At 49.0% G+C, this 13,861-nt stretch overlaps 1 protein-coding gene across 1 annotated transcript in view; it reads left to right on the top strand.

Moving 5' to 3' along the window:
- The window catches only part of SMG5 (SMG5 nonsense mediated mRNA decay factor), a 33,064-nt gene extending 19,228 nt beyond the window's left edge, over window positions 1–13,836 (top strand). Inside the window, exons 12-22 of the mRNA XM_035097785.2 lie at window positions 156–875; window positions 2,783–2,952; window positions 3,679–3,754; window positions 4,921–5,096; window positions 5,575–5,733; window positions 6,592–6,651; window positions 7,101–7,260; window positions 7,675–7,765; window positions 8,502–8,576; window positions 8,701–8,839; window positions 9,338–13,836. Coding sequence (XP_034953676.2) covers window positions 156–875; window positions 2,783–2,952; window positions 3,679–3,754; window positions 4,921–5,096; window positions 5,575–5,733; window positions 6,592–6,651; window positions 7,101–7,260; window positions 7,675–7,765; window positions 8,502–8,576; window positions 8,701–8,839; window positions 9,338–9,421 — 1,910 coding nt within the window. The 3' untranslated portion in view covers window positions 9,422–13,836. The remainder of the gene's footprint in view (window positions 1–155; window positions 876–2,782; window positions 2,953–3,678; window positions 3,755–4,920; window positions 5,097–5,574; window positions 5,734–6,591; window positions 6,652–7,100; window positions 7,261–7,674; window positions 7,766–8,501; window positions 8,577–8,700; window positions 8,840–9,337) is intronic.
- The last annotated feature ends 25 nt before the right edge of the window (window positions 13,837–13,861 follow it).

Genomic DNA, 13,861 nt, shown 5'->3' with positions numbered 1-13,861 from the left:
CCTCCTCCTAGGTAATCCCACCACCCCCAGGGGTGTCAACTTCAGGAACCACTGGTATAAAGTATTTGTGGCAGGTGTTGCAACAAAACAGTAGTCAAGCTGGTTTGCGTATCTTAAGAGTTTCCAAAAATGTGTGTTCGGCTGCTATTTTGCAGAGGATCTGGAGGCCCGGGAATCCTTGAACTCCATTGAGAGAGAAGCCGAAGGGGACCTGGCCAACCACCGACCCAGCGAGGAGCAGCGGAAGAGCGAGAGCAAGAAGGGCAAGAAATACTCACGCCTCTCCTGCCTGCGCCGCCGCCGTCACGTTCAGAAGGTGGACGAGAGCGACCTGAGCGAGGGCTTCGACTCCGACTCCAGCCCAGATTCCACCAAAGGGAGTGACGGCTCAGAGAGCGGCTCGGAGAAGAGCGATGAAGAGGCCGAGGCAGCTTTTGACGTGGAGACAGACTCCGACATGAACAGCCAGGAGTCACGCTCGGACCTGGAAGACATGGAGGACGAGCCAGACGCCGAGGGGGGCAGCCAAGCCAAGGGCATGAAGAACGGCGCCCCAGAGGCTTTGGACTCTGCAGAAGGGGATGTTGGCAGGCTGGTGGACTTGAAAAGCCCTGGCATTGCCAAGACTGAGCCCCCGCTGGAGCCTCCTGTGGCCAACGGGCCAGGCTTGCTGGGCGCCAGCGATGCCAGTATAGCCAGCAACCTCCAGGCCATGTCCACGCAGCTCTTCCAGACCAAGCGCTGCTTCCGACTGGCCCCCACTTTCAGCAACGTCCTCCTCAAACCAAACTGTGAGCTGCCTGCCCCAAAAGAGGCGACAGACAGCAAGCCATGTGTCAATGGGGACGTGGAGAAGTCCAAAATGACTGAGCAAGGTGAGAGAGAGAGAAAGAGAGAGAGATGCACGCTAGATTGGAAAGGAGATCCCTTTCATGAATGGAGAAAAGGGTGTGTGAGCAGAAGTGGGGCGGAAAGACCTTGGGATTTTGTGGAGGGTGATTTGTGGGCGAGATGTGGCTGACACAGATCCCAGTTGCCAACCAAGAGGTGTAAGTTGGGAAGGGGGCAAGATGAGAACTCCTTTGATATCCTTTTCCAGGCCAACATTAGCCATGCGCCCCCAAAACATTGCTGTCTTAAAGTGAGGTGACAAACCTGTCTTCTAACCTTTGACATTGTGTCCCCATCTGCACTATACATTCAAAGCAGCAGCATATCACAGTCGTGGATTATTCCTCCTAAGAATCCCCAGAAGTGTAATGTGTTAAGGATGCTAAGAGTTAATTGGAGGTCCCTTTTCCTCCTCACAGAGCTGCAATTCCCAGAGTTCCCTGGGAAAAAGGATTGATTGTTAAACTGCTCTGGGACTTGTAACTTTGTGAAGGGAATAGGGGTCTCCTAACAACTCTTAGCACCTTTAACAAACCTCATTTCCCAAGATTCTTTGTGGGAAGCCATGACTCTTAAGTGGTATGGTGCTGCTTTAAATTTATACTGCAGATGGGGGCAGTGTGATGGGTGCATGTGAGTATGTGCATGTGTGTGTGTGTGTGTGTGTGTGTGTGTGTGTGTGTGTGTGAGAGAGAGAGAGAGAGAGAGAGAGAGAGAGAGAGAGAGAGAGAGAGAGAGAGAGAGAGAGAGAGAGAGAGAGATGTGCGACTTTACATATCCGTGAGAATTACTGAAGTCATCCTGAAAGTACAGGCAAAAGCAGGTCAAAAATACTTGAAGCTTAGGCAACCTTTAAGTAAGCCGGTTCAGTAAGGTTGATTCATCTAACCATTTTAAGCACAAGGCTGTGTTTGCTGCTAAGGAAACTGCAAACATAAAAGGTTATAAATGAAAGAACTGATAGTTTGTGTGTGGAAGTCCCAATTAGACAATCTGAAGGCCCCTTGGTTCATTCTGTGTTCCAAACCAATGAGGACTCTTATATGGCTTCTGATCATTTCTATATGGTAATACTAAATGGTAAGTTGTGGGGAGGTGTAAGGAATAATGGGGAATCTATAGCAGTCACTGAACAGTCATTGGGAAGACGCTGGTAGATGTTAAATATGAGTGTGGGGTGCTGAGTATTTGTGTGGGTTTTTGCTGATTGGAAAGAGGCGCTTCCCGTGTCTTTTAAAATTAATAATCCAAGTGCAGCTTTATAATGGTGTGATTTGGAAACGTCTTCCTCCCTCACCAGCTAAGGAAACAGCAGTACTGTTTGGCTCAGTACTGGCTTCCTTGGATTGACTTTTGCCTGACTCTTGGAGAGCTATTGCCAGTCCAGGAGTAGCCTGCCTGGTGCCCTCTGGAGTCTGCAGAGACAAAGCCTTGTAGAACAAGGTAGTCTTCCCGGCACATTTAAAGTCAGCTTGGCTGCTATGAGAACAGAATGCTGGATTTGATAGGCCATTGGCCTGATCTGGCAGCCTCTTCTTCCATAGAAATTGTGGCACCGCTGAAAATGCCTTGTCCCCACACCAATCTGATCCAAGAGCAGACTACTCTGAAGGAGAAGTTTTCTACTCTCCCTTTTCTTTTGGGCCCTCGGGAGCAAAGCAACTTTTGAGAAGCGTGGCAGAAAGGAAGTTGAGGCAGGTGGTGTACTAAATTGTGTACTAAATCTCCTCCACCATCCCTACTCGTAGGGAGTGATTTTCTTTTCTGTGAAGGTGCCAGCTACTGCTTTTCATCACCTCTGGAGGGGAATTGCATTTTCCAGTCTGCAGTCCTTGTTTAATTATCTAAGTTCCTTGTTTTTAATTTTAACAATCCGTTTGTCTTGTCCAAGACGATGTTTCTGAGTCGGAAGAGAGCGTCTCTAGCAGTAAATCCTGCAGGAACGAGCGTTCTCTCCAGGAGAAGCTGGAGATCATCACCAACGAGGGGTTGCTGCCGACTGTCAAAGTATTTCTAGACTGGCTGAGAACCAACACTGATCTCATCATCATGTGTGCACAGGTAGGGAAGGGTAATGGGGGAAGAATCCCACTCACATGACTTCTTCAGCTTACCCTCTGGGCTGGTGAATGAGCCTCTATCTTGTTCACTCAACCATTGCAGTTGTGGGGCGGCGGGATTACTGGGGTGTGTGTGTATGTGCGCGCATGCACAGGCACGCTAAGAGGCAAGGGGGCGCTGGAGGTGTAAATGACCTACAGTTCTGATATTTATCAGATAAATCGTAGGGAAAAGGATGGGATTTCAAGTAGTCCTCAAACTAATGTGAGGGTGACAGACCCATGCCTTCAAATACACACTTCATGTAACCCTTGTGATTTAAAGTAGCAAGGGAAGCTGTGAACCCTTCCCTCCCAGGTAATTTTCTCCCAGCTGAGCTCTATTCCACCATCAAAGCCAAGCTGGGGAAGAAAGGGATTGTGGGTGGGTGGGAGAGGTTGAGTGTTTCAGTGCCCTATTCTTGCCCCATTGCTACCTTAAATCTACACACACACACACACCCTCTTGCACTTTATTTCAAGGGCAGACCTTCATGGGCCCCCTGCTCTCAGCTGTAGTAAAATGGGCATCCCATTTTATCCTTGCGCTGACTTTGTGTGGTAGGTTAGGCTGGGAGGTGGTAGCAGCTGGCCAGTCTGAGCAAGGGCTTGAACCTGGATCTCTGGCCCAAGTCCTAATATTCACCACATGCTTGCATTTGTTTGTGGTGCTTTCCCCCTCCTCCAGAGTTCTCAGAGTTTATGGAACAGACTTTCTGTCCTTCTGAACCTGCTTCCTTCAGCTGGAGACCTTCAGGACTCAGGTAACTTTCAGAAGAAATTTCCTTTTCTTATGTCCCCCCATCCCCAACACTCGAACTTCAACTTCATGTGCAGTTCAGGCACTCTTGCTAGTTTCCTGGGTCTTTTTCCTGCTTGACACCTAGTTTTCCTGCTGTTTTTAAATGGGGAGAGATGGTGGGAAGTCTAGTCACACAGAGCGACTTCTTTGAACCTGGAACCTTCAGTTTGCAGTCTCCACCATCTCTTGGTGAGCCATGGAATGTCGCTTGTTGGAAACCCTTGGAGGCCTACTGTCCCAATCTGCATAGACAATACCTGAGCTTGGTAGACTTCTTACGTTCTTCTGGAATTCCATTGCTTAGTTCCAGAAGAACATGAGAAGTCTACCAAGCTCGTATGCTATGCAATGGAGTAAACACAAAGCCTCTTTCTGTGGGAGCAGCTTCCCCCAGTTCCATCTTCAAGGCCACACTTGCTTACCTGATGGTGGCTTGTCTGGACTCAGAGAGGGAAGCTTCTGCTGAGGTCTTCTGTATGCCTCATGAAAAGAATCAGAATCGTAGAGTTGGAAGGGATCTCAAGGGGTATCTAACTCAGCGTCCTTCAATGCACAAATAACAGGTGCAGAGTCCCTGGCAGATGCCCCCACCCCCAACCTCTGTTCAAAAACCTTCAATGATGGAGAGTCCACCAGCTCCCAAGGCTGTCCGTTCCACCATTGAATAGCACTTACTGTCAGAGCTGGTCATGATATGGAAATGTAACGAGCCACTTTACACAGAGTCAAGTTACTCATCTAACCTAATGCTGTCTACCTTGCCTGGCAACAGCCTCTGTGTGTGTGTTTGTTTCCCATCACTACCTGGAGGAGATTCTGGGGGTCGAGCTGGGAAACCTCCTACATGCAGAGCATTTGGTCTTCCACTGAGCTGCAGCCCGATTCTGCCAAGGAGACACAAGCATCCCAGGCCGGGAGCATCTTCCCCCTTTGGGCTTCCTGCCGACTTCCGTATGTGGCAGAGTCGGAGCTGGCACCACGGGAAGTTGTGGAAGTCCCAGTTTTAGACTAGACGTGCCCTTGAGGACTAGTGTTTTGTGTGGCTTTCTAGTTCGCCCTTCTGCCCCTGTGACCCAGAAATATCAAGCTGCCGTTCTGTCCCCTCCCCTCCCCACTGCTGATGCGCAGGGCTGTTCCTCTGCAACGAGGTGAAGAGCATGCTGCCTGGGTGTGAGCTGCCAGACTTGCCTGCCTGCCTGCTGCTCCCAGAGGACATGGCCCTCCGCAACCTTCCCCCGCTGAAGAACGCACACAAGAGGTTCAACTTCGAGCAAGACAGGCCTCTCCTTGCAGAAGTGGAGGAGGTAAGAGGCTGGCTTTGGTGCTGGTTTTCAGAAGTCATGGGAGGCTTCTGGACTGGGGGGAAGCAAGGAGCGTGAGGGCAAGTAGAACCTTTGCTCCACTATTTCAGGGGTGGGGAACCTCTAGCTCGCAGGCCAGTCCTGTCCCACCAAAGGGGCCCAGTTTGGTGTGTGAGGCTATTTTCCAAAACCACACCCACCTGTCAATCAGCAGGTGTCGCTGGGTGGGGTTTGATCCTTCTGGCCTAGGAGCCCTTTGCAGGGAACAGGGCTGAACGTTCCCTTTGATCCTTTGCAGCGAGAGGTCAGCCAGCTTGGCCTATCCTTTGCCCTCCCAAGTCCCAGCTGTTCCTGTAGCTGTGCAGGTTTCAGGAGGGGAGCTTTTGCTTTGCTTTAGTGTGTGTGAGCTCCCATCTCAGCCTCAAGTGGATGCGCTCCCTGCCCTTCCCACCCACCGGGTCCTCCTCTTTCTTCATTACAGTCCGTGGTTCGCATCTGTTGCATCCGGAGTTTTGGACACTTCATCACCCACCTGCAAGGCAGCATCCTGCAGTTCAACCCGGAGGTTGGGATCTTCATCAGCATCGCTCAGTCGGAGCAGGACGGCTTGCTCCAGCAGGCCCAGGCCCAGTTCCGCATGGTGAGCTTTTCCAGGGTGGGCTGGGGGGAATCGTGGGTCAGAACAAACATACTCCAGTGAAGAGTAAGGCTTGATGGCCATACAGGGACCCCCTCTTGCATTCCCTGCCTTGTCACATGCCTGTGCATTGCACAACTTCCCATTTTGAGACTCTTCTCTTCCATATGTGAGTTTCTGCCACCAGTGAAGCCTGAAAAAATATCAGAAAATGCATGGGAAGCATCTGATGAAAGTTTCAGGGGCGATGTGGAAGTGAGTGGCCGAGAAAAAGACTTGTACTAGCCAAGTTTCTAGTCCTCCGCTTAGCACTTTCTTTTCCCATAAAAACAAATGTCTAGGGAAAGTGTGAAAATACTTGACAGTGTTATTTCTGTGGCTATCAGCAAAAAAGAGGAGTCCTTTAGACTCTTTGCAGTCTAAATTTCAACTAGGGAGGGATATCTAGGGAGAGTATTCAGAGTGTGCAATTTTATACTGTTTATATTGTATTGCATATTTAGGCTTTTGTGACCTTACAATATATTTATTTCTTATATTTATATGCCACCACCTCCAAGGAGCTCAAGGGGCTGTACGGGGTTCTCCCCCTGCTCCCTATTTTATCCTCAAAACAATCCCTGTGAGGTAGGTTAGGCTGGGAGGCAGTGACTGGCCCAAGATCCACTCAGTGAGCACCATGGCCGAGTGGGAATTTGAACCCAGGTCATAATCCCAACACCCCCTAACCATCTCACCACCCTGGTTTTAGGCTGCCATGGATAGCGAAATGAAGTGGAGGAACCATTCCAGAGTTCTGGAATGGAACCATAGGTGCAAAGGCAGTTTGACGTGCATCGTTCCCTTTGCTCTCCCCCCTAGGCTGCTGAGGAAGCTCGCCGGAACAGGCTCATGAGAGACATGGCTCAGCTTCGGCTGCAGGTACGATGATGGACTGTGCATGGACCATGGAGGGAGAGGAAGGGCCAGAGCATATGCTTAATACACATCGTTCAGTCCCTGATTTATCCTGTTAAAAGATGATCTTGAGCAGTTTGTGTTGAGAAATATTTCCTGCCTGAGACACTGGATTCTTGCTGGAGCCAGTTCTGTGAAATCTTGCCACAAACTGAGTCAAACCATACAAATCCCAGTACAGTCATGTCCTTTTCAGAGTCTCTAGCAGAGAAGAGTCTTTTTCCCAGCTTCGCTATCTGGAGTTGTGTAGGGTTGAACCTGCACCCTGCTACATAAAACCTTTTGTACTCTGCTGGACGGACTGGTCATCTGACAACACAGGGTGGGCCACTGAGAACACTCCTTAACGGATTTGGTGTTTTTGCTCAGAGCTTCTTCCCTAAAGGCTCCTGCTTTCTTCTCTCTTTCCCCAGCTGGAGGTGTCGCAGCTGGAAGGGAGCCTCCAGCAGCCCAAAGCACAGTGTGTGATGTCCCCCTACCTGGTCCCCGACACCCAGGCTCTCTGCCAGCACCTCTGCACCATCAGGCAGCTGGCTGCCAGTGGAAGGTTTATTGTGATCATCCCACGGACAGGTAAGTGGCCCCTCCCGCCACAGGGCTGGTATCCTGAGCAGGACAACTGCTGTTGCCAGGTAGTGAAAGGGTTGATTGCCCGGGGGGGGGGGTGAGTGAGTGAGCAGTGGGATTACCGGGGTGTGTGCTAAGAGGCAGGTGGGCAGCTGTATCACCAGTGCAGGTTCATCTACTTGACTTAATTAAACTAACCAGTTTTAATTGGAGCTTTAATAAGTGTGCGGTTGTTAACTATTTACTGTGTGTTTCTTAGCAGGTTGTGCAAACTGCTGTTCTGAACAATGCTTTTTATAGGGTAGTGGGCACTGGGTATGAACTTGTGGAACCAAGGGGGCAGTGACCAGAAAAAGTTGGGAACCACTGCCTTAAGGGAAGCAGAAGATGTAACCACCTTGTTTTTTCTTCGATCCTTAGTAATTGATGGCTTAGACTTCCTGAAGAAAGAGAATGCGGGAGCTCGTGACAGCATCCGCTATTTAGAGGCAGAATTTAAAAAGGGAAACAGGTATTCCTTTTCATTGTACATTGGAACAGGTAATGAAGAACATTGTTTAAGAAGCAGCCTCTATTGGGATGTCTCGTTAGGTTGTATTTTACACATACACCGTGATCAGGCTGCAGTTCTCATACGTAAAACAGCTGTTTGGGTCCTGCCCCCGAATGTGAATTGCATTTCCATCCCTTTCCCAGTATAGGTGTGCAGGCATTTGAACTTTGTTTTTAATAATAATAAATATTTATTTTGTTTCCTTTGATTTCTGCTCCACCCTTTAGGTCAAGTCTTTGTAAGTCAGCTTACCATAAAACTTAAATGCAGTACAACAGTGGAATAAACACCATACAGTAAAAAAAACAGCTTCTGATAAAATAGCAGTAGAGGGACCTGCAGGAGAACCAGTACAAGATATTGTAGGGTCTCAAGCAAGGGGTTCAAGCAGAGTTCTCCAAGGACGGATCCCACAACTGTGGGGCCACCACTGCCAGTGGGAGCCTTTTAACTTTGATGAAGCTTTTGGGGGAGCTGGGTTCAAGTTCTCTCTCAGCTTGTTCTTGGTCATTGAGCAAATCACCTGGCTTCTCTCACCTGCAAAACACAGACACTGCTTAGCAGGGTTATTGGGATAAATATGCATAAATGTGCTGCAAATTACTTTGGCAGTTTCAGCTGTGCTGCAGAAGTAGCCTGATCAGCATTGCACTCATGCGCACATCCACCCAATGTGTGATCTTCTGTCTCCCAGGTACATCCGCTGCCAGAAAGAAGTTGGGAAAAGCTTTGAGAGGCATAAACTGAAGAGGCAAGATCTAGATGCTTGGTAAGCATTTGCTTCAACCTGCATCAATTTTTAAGCAAAGCTGCATTCACAAGCAGAGAGCTGTTTTTACTAAGCCAAATGGTGGCACTGTTTTCTCTCTTTTGCCTCAATACTAATATAACAGGAACCTCTATAAGATACTGGATAGTTGCAAACAGCTGACAACCTCTCAAGGGGGCAGTGAAGATGACTCCAGTGGGATGGTGACCATCCTCACAGGCTTCCAGCTGGATGACCCAAGCAAGCTTTCTGCGCCCATGAAGGTGAGTGCGGTCTAAAACCAAACTGTTCCGGCTTTGTGATGATATTTTGACGGGGTATGGAATACTTTTTTTAAAAGCAGTGTTGTCTATTGAGAGAGAGAGAGAGTGTACCACTCACAAAAACAAAATGTATACCTGCAGAACTCATTGCCACATGATGAGCGCAAAGTACTGGTTGAAAGTAACTGGGGACATGGTGGGATAGGCTTGCAGTTGGTTAATCTGCCAGGAGGCAAGGTTCTATTTTTGCTATTTAATTGTTGTTGGCAGCAAGTGAGCAATTTCACCATCATGCTCTGCCTGTGATTTTCCCAGGATTCAGCTGCCCAGATACTATTGGAAGACAGAATTCGGGGCTAGAAAGGCCTAAGATTCAGGGTGGGGAGGATGGTTACATCCATGGGTAGCTAAGAGTTTACTGGGAAGGATACAAAGAGCAGTACCTCCCCTCCAGGGCCTTATTGCATTTGGATCCCAACTTCCTTGTTCTTTCCCCAGTCTGCGATCCAGGCGGCAGCCAACGCCAGTGTCGAGATAAAGAACGTTCTGGAATTCTACAAGCAGTGGAAGGAAATGGGCTGAGGGGAGAGAAGCCGCTGGGTTGGTTGAAGCTCTGTCTCCCCGTCTTTGGACGCACAGCGTTGGAACGAAAGAAGTCAAAACCACAGGCGATATTTGGACATGAAGCAGCTGCCGCCGCAGCAATCCATGAAAAACAAGCAGCTGGGCGTGTGCACGATACACCACCCCACATCCACAACCCCGCCATCCCCTCCCTCCCCATCTCACCAAACAGGCGGAGTCTGTGGCAGACCACGCAGCCGCTTGGGGAAGAGAGACGGATCTCGGCCGGATGGAGGAGAGGTGGTCTCCTTTTCTCCCAGCTGATGGGGGCGGGTGTGAGCGGTGGGTGGGAGGGGCTCCATTCATCTCCAAAAAGCTTGCTTGGTTTCTCGTCTCCAGGATCCTTCAGGCAGCTTGTCGCCTACGCTTGAAACAAAAAACACAACATTTGTGACTTTTTGCCACCAGATCCACACTGCGAAAGAGCCGGTGATCCTGAGAGAGGGGATCAGGATTTGCAGGAAGCTCTTTCAGAATCTGGTGATGGGGAGGAGGACATTTTGCTCCCTCCCCCCCCCATTTCCGCCCACCCCATTGTGTTTTTCTTTTTTTATGCTTAGTGAACACCCCTCTTTGGTTTTTTTCTCCCCCCCTTGTCACTCTCCCCATTCCCCCCAAAACCGGGAGGGTTCTTCACCCTTGAGTGTTTGAAAGATGTCAAGGTAGCAGGGGAACAGTGATCCTGTCTCAGCAAAGCAAAACAGCTCTCTATAAGAAGCTTCCGAATGAAAACATTATTTATTTCCTTGTGGGTGGGGGTGGGAAGAGTTAGCTGTGAAAAGGGAACAGTGGGCCTCATCCCCCTCCCTTCCTGCACCCTCTACTCTGCCTGTCCAAAAACCGCACCATCTTCCCACGCCTTGCTTTTCTTGCATTTTGTGAGTGGTGTCATAGACCATCTTGCGCTGCTTGAGCCAGGGAGGAAGCAAACCCCACATTACAGCTCTCCTCTTTCATTCCCTGGGGTTAAACGACTGCATGGGTGCTGTTCCACCTTCCTCCCCTTTCTATCCCCCTGTTCACCAGACAACAGGTAACTAGAAAATGGTGGCCCTTCTACTGGAGTTGCTTTCGGCTTCTTGGTTTGCCCTGAAAAACAAACAGACCCTATTTTCTGTGGCTCCTTGTTGCTTTTGTAGGAGGGATGAAGGCCTAGCTCTTGTGCAGAGTTTTTGGAGAGGAGTGAAGGGGGGCTTTGCAGGAGAAGCAGGAAACATGACAGTATCCCTTTGCCACAGAGGGCCATGGGGCCTTCCTTCCCCCAATATTCTCTGCCTCCTCTGAAATACCATAAACCAGGAAGGGTTAATTAAGGTCTGACTGTTGAGGTTCCGGAATGGGTTCTCTACACCTGACTCCCTTCCGCATTTGCCAGTGTTTTATGTTGAGCCTGCCAAAGGGGCACTGTTGGAAAGATGCAGGTAGTGGCAAACCATTTATTCTTGAAGCTAGCTTTTTCTTAAGGGGGCTGGGGGAAGCCACCTCAGGGCCTAATAAGCTTTTGCCCTATACACCTCTCAAGTCTCTCTCCCCCCACCCCCAGGCCTGGTTTTGACACCCTCTGGGAAGGGAAGATACTGGAAGGGCTTGGAAGCAGTTTCCTGTGAGGGCTTCCTTCTACATTCCACTTCCCTTCCAATAGGAAATAGGTGAGTTGCCAGCCAGGCCTCCCCCACCAACCTTTCCTCACTCTTGTTTTCTCTGAAAGGGAGAGCCAGGTGTGGTTTCCTCCTAGGCAGCGATGCCTCTGGTGGCTTGGTGGGCCATCCAGTGCCGCCATCTTGGATGGTTTTCTGCGGGTTCTGTATTTGGCCCTCGCCTCCTGCTTCTCTCGATCTCTTCTTAATCACGTTGTGTTTCTTAAGCTTTTGAGTTTTCCATTAAGGTTGGGGTTTGGCCCCCAAACATTCGAACATTTTATGCTGTTCCCAGGCGTCCTTCTCCCCACCCCTAACAAGGCATCCAGGATTAAATTCTTTGCTGCTTCCGTTACGCTCCTACCTTTGGCAGGAAGGCGACAGCACAGCCGCCACCCTTTGGAAACCATAAATTAGATTTCTCTGGCTTGCCACGTGCTTTGTAATTTTTAAGCCATCCTAGCACCCTCAAAATAGCAACCGAACACGAGTCCAATCATCTGCTTCCAAGAGGATACACCGAAAACAAAGGTTTTTGTTTTATTGCTCACTTGATCCTTCTTGATTTTGCTTTGGGTTTTGTTTTTTGTTTTTTAAGGGATTCTGGGCTGTTCTGCTCGAAATGGCGAAGCAGACGACAGGGGGAGAGAGAGAAAAGCCACTTCATTTTCTGTTTGAGCTTCCATGATACAAACTGGGCCAAGGAGAGGAGAGGAAGGTACACAAGAGCATGTGCAGACTTCAGAAATACCAGCAAACTAGACCACTTTGTAGTTGTGAGGGGCGAGTTTTAGCCTTGGTGGAGGAGGCAGTGGAATCAAGAAATGGAGTTGTTACCTGAGTGATATGACTCGACATAAAATGGGGATTTTTAAAAAGAAGGGTGTGTGTAGTTCTGCAAGCTGAGTGCAGCCCCCCAGCAGTGTAAGGTACTTTTTGCAGCACTGAAGTCCTCTTTGTACCTTGAGAAACAAGTAAATAAGGATTCTCTGAGGGTTTGGCTGTGGGAAGAATCCTGCCCTTCTGAAGTTCAGGCAGTTGAATGCTCCTCTCCCGCAGGGCATAGTTTGGCAGAGCCTCTCTTTGCCCCTTGCTCCTCCTGCAGCTGGGGAAGGTGCAGGTGGACCTTTTGTGAATTGAGCAGGGATTTTACAGAAATGGTGAGCTGGACTGTCAGAGCAAATAGGTATTGGAGGATTTGAAGGAGTATCGGACGAGGTCTAGATGGCCCACCAAAACTCTTGAAAGAGCTTCCAAAAAAAGTACTTCTGTACATTTTCTGCAGTGTGTGTGTGTGTGTGTGTGTGTGTGTGTGTGTGTGTGTGCGTGTGCTGTTTGTTGGGCCACTGTTTTGGAGAAGTTAAAAATTAGATTACAAATTATAAATGAATCCCCCAAAAAGCACTTTTTTGGGGGGGGGATTAATAGTTAACTCTTGCCAAGGATGTCCAGGCTGATCTAAAGAAAATGAAAAGGTGGGGATTTCAAGCCTGGAGCCTTGTTTCTTTTGGAAGCAGGGTTTGGTGTGGAAATTTATCATCATTATTATATTACTATTGCTGTTGAGGAAACATATCCTGCCAAATATGCAACCACCTCTGTCGGCACCCTACCTGGCTTCCAACAGCAGCCCCCGTGGCCTTCAGCTTTGAAATCCAACCTGTTTACCCATCAAACATTCAGCAGCAGATGCTGATTTTTTTTGGGGGGGGGGAGGCCTTTGTTTTCCTCGTGGATGGAGGAGTAAAGGGATTTTGAAACATCTTGTTTGGGCTACACTGTCAGTATCGCACCCACCTTTAGACCATCTCTGCAGTGTAGCCTAACTCCTAGTAAGCAGTAAAGCATTCTGGTTGGATTTTCTCTCTTTTTAAAAAAGTTCCCTCTTTCCGGCCTCACTTGTTGGGAGTCTGTGACTGGCTTGTCGGAAGGAAGAAGGGATGGTAAATGTGTAAGGTCTCATTTGTACTCGCAAGGCCCAACAACTCTGGCTAAGCAGGAAGAGAGAAACCATGTGGGAAATCCATCTTAACATTTTATGGGTTCCCAGAAATTGGGGTTTATGCTGCTCATCCACCCAAGTAAACCTGATCTTTTGGGCTGTCATCAGAAGCGTGTGTGTGTGTGTGTGTGTGTGTGTGTGTGTGTGTGTGTGTTTCACGTGGGACATTAGCCATGGGTGGAAACATGGGTTTGAATTCTGTAGATGCCCTTGTAGGCTGTGCCAAATAGCCCTCCAGTTCTTTTCTTCCTGCTTCCATCGCTTAACTCTGTTCCTTAAATGTTGTGTGTGTGTGTGTGTGTTCTCTGCATCTAGAAAGGGAGAAAAAAATTCAGCCGAGATTCTCTGGCTGGGAAAACTGGTGGCAGGAGAGAAATTGGGGGGGGGGGAGCTGCCGCTGATGCCAGTTTGCGCACCAGAGCTGGCTGCTTCCAAAGACTTGGACTACAGCAGAAACGGTGTGGGGTGTGGCCCAAACTGCAGCTTCTCTGAAAAGCGTGGGGAGTTCAAAAGTCGGTGGGAGGGAGAGGCGTGTTACGAGATCTGCAGTCCTAAAGGTGGCCAGGAGCCATATCTGAGCATCCATCTAAAGCTCTTCTCAGTATGAGTTGGGCAGGAGGAGGAAGAGATGTGAACTTACTGGCCCCTGACTTACTGGTATGCGGCCCTCCACTATGTAAGATTGGAACACATCGACTGGCTTAATAAAAATGCAAGATGTTTGTAAATCTTTATCCGTGGTCACTTGTGTTTTATTGG

Source organism: Zootoca vivipara, chromosome 17 (genome assembly GCF_963506605.1).
Source record: "Zootoca vivipara chromosome 17, rZooViv1.1, whole genome shotgun sequence".
Taxonomy (NCBI): Eukaryota; Metazoa; Chordata; class Lepidosauria; order Squamata; family Lacertidae; genus Zootoca; species Zootoca vivipara.
Note: the sequence above shows the minus strand (reverse complement) of the source record. Positions and strands in the feature narration are given on the sequence as shown.